The 10100-nt window shown below is 39.7% G+C and overlaps 1 protein-coding gene across 1 annotated transcript; it reads left to right on the forward strand.

The window, feature by feature from the left end:
* The first annotated feature begins 647 nt into the window (after window positions 1–647).
* Window positions 648–5693, forward strand: LOC127218393 (uncharacterized). Its single transcript, XM_051179401.1, has 2 exons — window positions 648–679; window positions 5027–5693. The coding sequence occupies exons 1-2, from the start codon at window positions 648–650 to the stop codon at window positions 5691–5693; spliced, it is 699 nt and encodes a 232-aa protein (XP_051035358.1).
* The last annotated feature ends 4407 nt before the right edge of the window (window positions 5694–10100 follow it).

A 10100-nucleotide genomic window follows, 5' to 3' on the forward strand; every position in this document is an offset into this window, starting at 1 on the left:
CAATCACTCATTGGTCATAATGTGTCATTGACCTCTGGTAGCCAAGGTAACATGAGAACTTCTAGAGTCATTTATGTTACAGTTGGCAGACACTAGCAGTTGGACTCCATACAATACACAGAGAGTCAAGTACTTTATATCTTCCATGTGATTTTTATTATTCCCTTTCAGTTTCAAGACCTGAAGGGGACCCTTTCATATGACTAGGCTGTTTCTTGAACTATTTTCAATCTGAGGATACTATCTTCATGGCATTGTAAGTGCTATATGTATGTGAGGGCCCTGGAGCCTGAACTGACTGTTAACACCTGTGTAGTTTCCTGAAATTGAGCACATTATTAGATTCTCTGTGTGGATTTCTTGTCCTTAAAATGAGGATAGTGATTGTGTGGATATGATTGGAGGTACAGGAACACCAGGTGGGTTCCTATCCCTGAAGTGTATGCATGAGGCTCCGATGAAACAAAGTGGAAGAGAGGAAAGTGTAGGTGTGTGAACCAGGGATGGTCATTGAGACACCTTTGTGTGCTGCAATATCTGCCTAACAGAACTTCTTTTGCTGAAGGTGATTCACCTCTGATGTGACCCCCTGTCCGGTCAATGCTTCCTGTCATTTAGAAGATATTTATGATCTTGGCATCTGTCAAATGGATCTCCTCACCACTCATGATATAAGAAGGTAAAAACCAAAACTGAGTTATATGGTGGGTTTTTAATTGGATCTCTCTGAAACACATGTATCTCCTCCATGGGATTCAGACAAGGACAGAACCAGATCCTGCCAGGCTGGCTCATTTGTCTGTCACAACAGCATTCTCTCCTGCCTCTGTAGTCCCTGCCTTAGATCTGCCTTGTCATGGAAGAGGTTTGGGCAGGGTGTTACAAGCCACCATCACTTGTAAACTCACCTGGCAGATGTAACTTCCCTAGTACAGCAGCTACTTCCTTCTCCCCCGTTAGGACGAACATTCCACATAAGCTATGGAAAAAATGAGTAGTTGGTAGGGAAGTTTTCCTGGAAAGGAGTGGCATTATCAGTAGCGATGTCATTGTTGACATGACTTAGCCTTCTATTTTTCAGCTCTGGACCCAATGGTATCCCTCAAGGCATAGATTTTCATGAAAATTAAGACTCTATCCAAAATATGAAATAGAAATTATCTAAGTAAGTTTGGTCATGCAATTAATTTGGTGCAAAAGAAGATGTTTTTTCAATAAGGCCGGGTCTTTACTTCAACCACATGAAGCAAATTTTCTGAAGTGGAAATTTCAGTAACTTATGAGAAATTATAGAAATATCTATCTGTCCTCATGCTTTCCATGTAGATCTCAATTTTGTGGCACATAAAATAGAACTCTGGTTTTCACAACCTTCATTAATTTACATGTGAAAGCATGAACACACAGACACATATACATATATATTAATATACTATAGTATATTATAATTTTGACATCATGTCACTGGGTGTACCATGGGAAACATTTGCCATTGTGCTTGTTTCTTTTGATAGTCAATATGGGTGAGTTCATTTAATTTATAATATTCATTCCAAAATTTATAAATGAAATTATTGTGGACATTCCTTTGTTTGTTACTCTAATATAACTTATTTATCATTCTTGTGCTCTGCAAACTTATCCTGAAACAAGTATCACCTTAAGTATGATATTATAAATTCTTTTTTTTTTTTAACCATGAAGTCTAAGCAATAAAAGTTTTAGCTAGCAACAGTGGACTGGAGAGGTGGCTCAGTGGTTGAAAGTACCAACAGTCCTTCCAGAGGACTTGGGTTCAATTCCCAGTAACCACATGATAGTTCACAAGTGTGTGTAACTATAGTTCCATAGAATCCAACACCGATGTACTTAAAATAAAAACAATGTTAGAAATATCCATAGCCACATGCTTTTAAAACAAATACTATTACTACAAAATATTATTTTTCATACACAATGTTCATACACTCAAAGTTTTTCACCCTGTCTTGATTAAGTTCAGATCAAAACATCACCAAAGTTTGGAAGAACTTCTACTCGTTCATGAATTCTCATAATTTAAAAATTTTTGGCTCCTCTAAGGTCTCCAAGCATTGATGGAAATGTTTTATAATGAGATGCTGTTTCCTCATAAGTTTAACTGTTTAGGAAAAAATAAATCTTCTGAAGATTCAAAATCTTTAAATATGTTCAGATGAAGCAATAAAGAGAATAAATTTCTCTTCAATATGGGCAAACTTTTGTTACTACTACAAACCAATGCTTCTGATAAAGGAATTTTGAGTAAGGGAATTTAAACAATTTGAAAATTAATTTATTTCTAAATATGTAGCAGAAGGCTGATTTATCAAATGTGGTTTAGTGTTTATGATTTGGCTAAGTGCGTACAGACTCCTACTTACCTTGGTGAGTCTGTGGGCATGTGCATAGCAAAATGTTAGAATCTTCCTTCTTAGAATTCTCATGGTGGGCTAGAGAGATTGATCATGGGTTAAATACACTGCATACATAATATAAATAAAATCTAAGAATTCACAGGCCTTCAGTCCCAAGCACCAGAAAGAAATAGCATCCAGAGACAAAAATATAGATGCAGGAAAACTTTTACTTCAAACCTGGGTTATACATTTATTTTTTTAAAAGATAGGAGTATCTTTCTTTTATAGTTGTAGTAAATATTCAATTCATAATTGTAAAATCCAAGGACGGTTGGGGGCATGGGAGAATGGGAGAGACAGGAAACTGGGATTGATATGTAAAATAAGATTGCTTCTAATTTAAACAAATCATCCAAGTTCTGCAATTTGAAATGTCATTTTCCTAGTTTTGGCTGCAACTAAAAATATTGTATTATCTTTTTTACTATGAACTTTCTGCAACACTACCAGTGGGGCTTTCAAAATTTCATCGTAATTTATAAAGAGTTGAAATGAAACGGCTTAGTTGACTTTAGCAGGTATATAAGCAAATATCTTGATGTCATCTAAAATTCACTCACTTTTCATCAAAGTTGCAGCTCAAGTATGAGTATGTTCTGAACACTGTTGATTGTTTTTCTAGGTAGACTTTTGTTAGTTATCTTTCAATTTTAACTGTTAAGGGAGAAATACAATGACACTTCAATTGTTTCCTCACTGATGTTATTATCTCTTATGAATTCTGATTTTTCATGAACCAGTCGCTAAAGGCTAGATGCAAAATGGATGACAAGTTGATTTCATTTGGATTTTCTTATCAGACCCCACAAGGAAAAAAGGCTTTGATTTATTTCCTTGGGAAGATAATCCCTGTGATTAGGTAGAGGTGAGTGTAGTGGTAGCTGCAGGGTTCCACAGTTTTAAGTGAATACTTAATGTTGAATACTTAATCCAGTTCAGAATCTTAGAAAAGACATTTAAAGAAAAAAGTAATAATCATATTCTCATAGGCTTTGTTTTCTGGAATGTGTTTTGAGTAGTTCTCTTTGCACTTTTTACTGTTTACTGAGGATGCTTAGGAAAATAGATAAGGATTTACTTGAAATCTTGTAAAATTTATGACTTTTGTGGTTCTCAGCAGGTATGATTAAAAGGCATCTTTTGATGAGAGGACAGTTTGAGTGCAGTTTCTATATTCACTTTGCCTCAGAGTGAAGGAAGGCTAAATACAAAGAGATAATGAATAATTATTCTCAACCTGAAAATTCTCATTAAAACTGCGTTTAAAATTATGTCACATTTTAAATTTTATTTTTGTGTGTGTATATATGCCACAGGATGCAATAGATGTCAGAAGTTATCCTGCAATGTGGTCCTTTTCATCCAACATGTGGGTCTAGGCATATAGCTCAGGTTTTCAGGCAGAAAGAAGGGCAAGTGGCTTCATCCATTGGCGCATTTGTCTTCCCAAAACTTGCATTTTTCTCTAAATGAAGACTTCATATTTCAAGACCCACTATATCCACATATAATCTATATTCACTAGCAAATGTTCTTAAAGGAAACACAATTGTTTTTAAAAGATACGACTCAGTATTACTCAGAAAGCATAAATTGTGTTAATGCATATCTAAGTCAACTTTATTAACACATTAATTCAAATAATATGAATTGTCTTTCCACGAACATGCTGCATTATATTATAAGCAAACTGCCTATCACAAAGAAAAAGAAAAAAACAAACAGAATGACATAGAACATTTTTCTTTTTTGCTTTTCAAGAGAGGACATCTCTGTGTAATCCTGGCTATCCTGGAACACAATTTGGACCAGGCTATACTCATGTTTATATAGATATGTCTGCCTCTGCCACCTTAATACTGGGACCAAAGGCATTTGCTGCCACCATCTATCTCAATAGACCTTTTAAAAGATATTTTTGATTGATTTTTATATGAAGCTTTGTCTGCATGCACACACCAGAAGAGGGCATTGGATCTCATAGGACAACAGTTAGAGACAGTTGTGAGCTGCCATAGGTGTGTTGGGAATTGAACACAGGACCTCTGAGAGAGCAGCCACTGTTCTTAACTGTTAAGCCATCTCTGAAGCCGTATCATGTCAATCTTAAAATATGTAGGGTGAACAAAATGAATACAAGTCATGTTATTTGTGTGAAATCTTCATTCTTGGTTGAAAGAAGTCATAAATACTGAATTAGCAGCAAAGTCCACCAGGTGTACAAATGGAAATAGTCAGAGGTCTTACTCAGTTTTAATTTGATTACTTATTTAAGAAATAGGGATGTGCCAAATAAGGAAAACTTTCTTAATTAAGAAATACTTTTCACATTTTGACAAATACAGTGAAATTGGTAAGCAAAACCTCTTATACAGAGCACTTCTGCTTTATTCATGGAGTTCAGGGCTTCTTCTATTCTTGTCTGTAGTATGGTGAACTTAATTTGTGTATAGACTACTTAAACACAACTCTGTGATAGCAAGGACAAGGTATGAGAGTTGAATGCTCTGTAAATCATTACTTATTTTGATTTGCCATTTTCCTTGAGTTACTGATTTGACAATAGCTTTTTTCAATCTCATCTTCAGATTTACCGTCAAAATGGAGTGCATCTACAAGATGAGCGAACTCCTTAGCAGCATATCAGCACTGGTATTTGAAATAGTCATCGCAAACAGCCAATGCTGGCGCCTGTGGGAATTCCACGATGATGTCTTTGTGTTTTTTGGCCTGTGGGAAGCTTATTACCCTCAAGAGTTTAATGTCTCAGGCACAGTAGTTAAGATGCTGGTGCATACCCCTATCAATTCCACCTGGACCATTTCACCTGAATTTCAGTGGGCACAAACCCTGATAATGTGGGCCATTTTGATGAAGCTCGTAGTCCTGATTTTTGGTGCAATCGCTATTAAGATCAGCTGCATGAGAGACCCATTTGTGGAACTGCAGATATATTGCTACAAGGTCTCTGCCTTCACTCTTTGTGTTAGCAGCCTCTTCACATTAGTTTCAGTGAGCTGGAACCACTTTGCAGATCATTATGGCCAAACTACTCTCAACTTCCCACCTGACTTTCCAGTCAAAAAAGAAGCCTTGACAGAAAAGCACTATACTGCTGTGTTCCCAGCAGGGGTTCTGACAGCCATCATGTCACTCTTTGGTGTGATCTTCTTTCTCTCTGAGATAAGCTCACTGAAACTACAGATTCTGGTGAAGGAGCAGCATGCTTACATATTGGCTGATCATGAGGCCTAAAGTGAGGACAACCTCATTTGCAGCATTTGTCAGAAAGTTTTGAAGAAATTTCCTATTCACACACAAAAGTCCTGTAGTTATCAACTCATTCTAAGTAAAGCATCAACTTGATTCTCTGAGTCTGTCTAAATTACTTCATCCTCTATCTGTCTAAAGTGCTCCTTTCCTTGAATGTTTTCACATGTTGAGCTTTGAAGGCCATGATTATGTAGTCAGATATTTCCAACAACAGATATTTGCCAATAGCTGGCAAAATATTGATGAAAAGCATGTTTTGTGTCTCCTTTTACCTCTTGCATCCTTGGTCACAGGTACTTGAGGGCAAAGGCAGCAGAAGCAGCAAGCATGATTGGGATAGCTATGACCATGGTGGAGAGAACTTCCAGTACTCAGCTGCAGAGAGACAGCTCATTTCCTGAAGCAATGGGATTGACTAGCTTATATAGCTGAGGCAATGGGGATGGGAGGACAAAACCAAAGGAGGGAATACATCTTATTTGCATATGTGGCAGTTTTTGAGGATAGATAAACATTCATAATGCACCAATTCAAATACCAGAGCACATTGGAAGAAGGAGGGGAAACTTATGCATAGACATGCAGAGTTTGTAGGTGCTCTGTGTTAAGTTACCCTCTATATGAGGTCTGCTATGTGAACCTAAAGATAAAATTCAAATAAGATTAGGCAGAGAAAGGAAGTGCTGCTGAGAATAGCATTCTCCCTATTGTGATGATCTTAGAGAGGTATATGGGCATGGTGAACTACAGCCATAAATGCACTGTAATCCAACACATGATGCAAAAATAAACGTGGTAAATATCAAGTGAAAGCACGTTTTTAAGGAAGCTCGACACCTAATCAAAGAAAAGTAACCACAATTTTGTCTGGAGACCCTTATGTACTCAGGTCTAATGAGGGCAGACATGGACTAATTTTTTTTATTATAACTTTTCTTTTAATCTTTTAAATTTATTTTATATAACATAGTCCATTTAAATGAAAACAAACATTTATAGACAATATTTGGGAATTAGGGTGTTGTTCTTTCCAAAGTACTTCCTGCTGGTAAGGGGCGCTGCCATGGGGGATTCGAAGAAGATTCAGAAATCCTGGCTCTAGTCTGTAAGGCTGCTTTGTCCAGCTGTTTTGAATGTAGGATCACCTGGTACTCTGTTTCAGGCGGTCTGGCTTGATCAAACCACATTAGTCTGGAAGGAATCCACATCTTTTCATTTTCTGTGGAAACAAAAATAGAAATCCTTTTCCCCAGTAACTTGTCCTTGAACTTAAATTTTGGAGTCAAAGCATTTTTTTTAATTTAATTTATTATTTTACATGTCGATCCCAGTTTCCTCTCCCTCCCTCCATCCCTCCCAACCTCCCTCACTGCCTCCCTTCCTTTTACCCACTCTGCCCTCTCACATGCACTCTAAACACCCTCCCCTCCCATCCCCCCACCCCAATTCTATATGTAGGGGAATGCCATCCAGTTGGGGTCATGTAGCTCTGACAGATCATGTGAAGTAGGGACTAGGGCTTCTCTCCTGTCTCTAGATTAAGGCAGTTATCCCTCCATGGGGGATGTGTTGGCAAAGTCCTTTTGTGCACCAGGGATACATCCTGGCTCCACTGTCTGAGGTCTCTTAAACTGCTCAGTCCTTCTGGCTGAGACACATATTCAGGGGGGCCTGAGTCAGTCCCATGCTGGCTTCCCAGCAATCAGTCAGGTGGCCTGTTAGCTCCTCCTTCTTCAGGTAAGCTGTCTGTATGTCTTTCTGCAGCCTGGTCTTGTCCTCTCCATCTGCGTCTGGGTTCTAGTTCGACTCAGTGTTTATATATGGGTGTTTGATCCTGTTTCCAACAGGCATTAGTTGAGGGGTCCATGGAGAAGTTAGTTGTTGATCTCACTCTCCGGGTAGGGCATTTATGATAGCCTTTCCACGGAAGCTCAAATTGTTAGTTGGGAGCAGACTTGTAGTTCTCTAGACCTTTCTTTGTGTTCAATTTTATCTTCAAACCAATATTGGCTCCCCTCTTTATGTTCTCTCTCTCTGTTTCTGTCTCTCTCTCTTTCCTGTCTTCTATTCCTAACCAGGCTCAATCTTCCTGATCGCACATGTTTTCCTTTCCTTCCCCTCGTTTTCTCCTACTTCTCTCTCCAATCGCTGTTCCCCCCACTTCCCTGAGCTCTGGGGGCACTGGTCCCTTCCCAGTTCTGTGAGGGACTTTATATGAATCTCTTAGACTACACCTTGTATCCTAGCTCCTCTGGTGGTGTGATTTATAGGCTGGTGATCCTTTGATCTAGGTCTAAAATCCATATATGAGTGAGTACATACTGTGTTCCTCTTTTTGTGACTGGGATACCTCATTCAGGATGGTTTCTTCAAGTGCCATCCACTTGCCTGTGAATTTCAAGATACCATAATTTTTTTCTGCAGAGTAGTATTCCATTGTGTAGATGTGCCACATCTTCATTAACCAATCTTCAATTGAGGGGCATCTAGGTTGCTTCCAGGTTCTTGCTATTACAAATAGTGTTGCTATGAACATAGATGTCTTTGTTGCATGGTGGTGAATCCTTTGGGTATATGCCTAAGGGGGGGGGGGGATTGCCGGGCTGGACTACTTTTTTTTTATGGCTAATTACATTTTTTCATTAATTTTATTCTCTGATCATAATTTCCCCTCCCTGCTCTATCCCACTTATCTCGCTCCCCCCTCTCCCGACTTCCCACTATGACACCCTCTACTCCTCAGTCTCCACTCAGAAAGGGTAAGGACTTCAATGGGTATCAACCAGACACAGCACGTCAAGTTGAGCTAGCATCAATTTCCTTCCCCTGCATCTAGGACGGGCATAGGCCACTCACCATAGGAACAGGTTCCAAAATCTAGAGCTGCACTTCTTTAGTGTGTATAGTGTGTAATGTTTTATGGAGTAGAAATGCTATGTTGTACACTGGGCTGTGGGTATCTTTGGTCTTTCTTTGTGTGGCTATCACATTTCCAGTGTGCTCTGATGGAACAAGAGGTATGGAGATGATATGGCAGCAATTCTTACCCATATTTCTTCAAATTCATTTTCATTTATTTTATTTTCTTTCACTCTTAATGATGTCTCATAATGTCATCTGATCCCATTTATATCCCTGTCACCTCTAAAGTGCCCTCTGCACTTGCAGACTCCTCCTTATAAGAAAACCAAATTTAAAAGAAAAAAACCAATAACCAAACAAAACACAATAACCACAAAAAACAAAGAGGCAAACACAGAAAAGGAAACACAAATGGAAGAAGAAAAGAAATCTTATGGAATCTGTAGCGTGGCCCGTTGAGACATACAGTTTACACTTTATTCACCTTTCCTTCCAAGTGTTCATTGCCACAACTAGATGATCTGTCTTGAGGCCTCTGGTGTCTATAACAGCACCCATAATGGGCTCTCGGGGGACTCCTCTTGAATATGCTGTTGTTGTCCTGTGTCATGGAGATCCTGCTGTTTTGGATCTGTAGGTTTGTCCCCTTCACATGTTCCAACATTTCATGGATTTGGTGGATGTTGGGGTGAGCTAACTCATAGCCCTGTTCCTGGGCCTAATGGTAGTTGTGTTGGTCAGCTCATGAGCTTTCCCTCATCGTCACTACCTGGGTGAGCTCTCCAGCACTGCTTATGCTATCTCACCCAATGCAGCCCGCAGCAAGGAGCAGGGAAAGTTCTCTTGCTCTCAGGCCCCCAGATCCAGGTCCACCTCGCTCAAAACACCAGGGCCAGCTCCACTGCTTTTCCTAAGGAGGGGAGGGACAGCTCTCTTGCTCTTAATCCCTCAGGGCTGTCTCACCACAAACACTAGAGTTAGCTCTAGTGTGCTTCCCAGTTGAGGTGCATGCCTATGGTGAGGGGTCGGGCCATCTTTCTTGAGTGTGGTGGCAAGTTATCTCCTGAAGGGTAGGGCTAACTTGCCTGCTGTAATATCCAGTGAAGGATAGAAGAAGCCATCCCATTGTTTGTGAAGGTCATGGCTGATTCCACACAGCATGGTTATAATGACCCTTATGCTAACACAGCCAATGCATGTCACCACAGACATAGCTGGAGCAGGACAATGGACCCTGACATGGTCCTCCAAATTAGCTTGGGCCATGACACTATTATGGCTATGGTGGCATCACAGGCCCCTCATATCAGCACGCTCCTATCTGCAGCATGGCCTCCCAGGTGCAACATGATCACAGGTGGCCAGCTAGAACTCTGACATCAGAAGAGCCCTTGGTGACAACTGAAATCATGAACAGCACCCACAATCCTTGCCCTCTACAGGTCCATGGACCCAGACTTGGCTCTAGGCAGCACCTTGTGCCAGGATGTTTCCATGGATCAAGGAGGCAGCACAGGCCTCTTAAAT

Source organism: Phodopus roborovskii, unplaced genomic scaffold (genome assembly GCF_943737965.1).
Source record: "Phodopus roborovskii unplaced genomic scaffold, PHOROB, whole genome shotgun sequence".
Classification (NCBI taxonomy): Eukaryota; Metazoa; Chordata; class Mammalia; order Rodentia; family Cricetidae; genus Phodopus; species Phodopus roborovskii.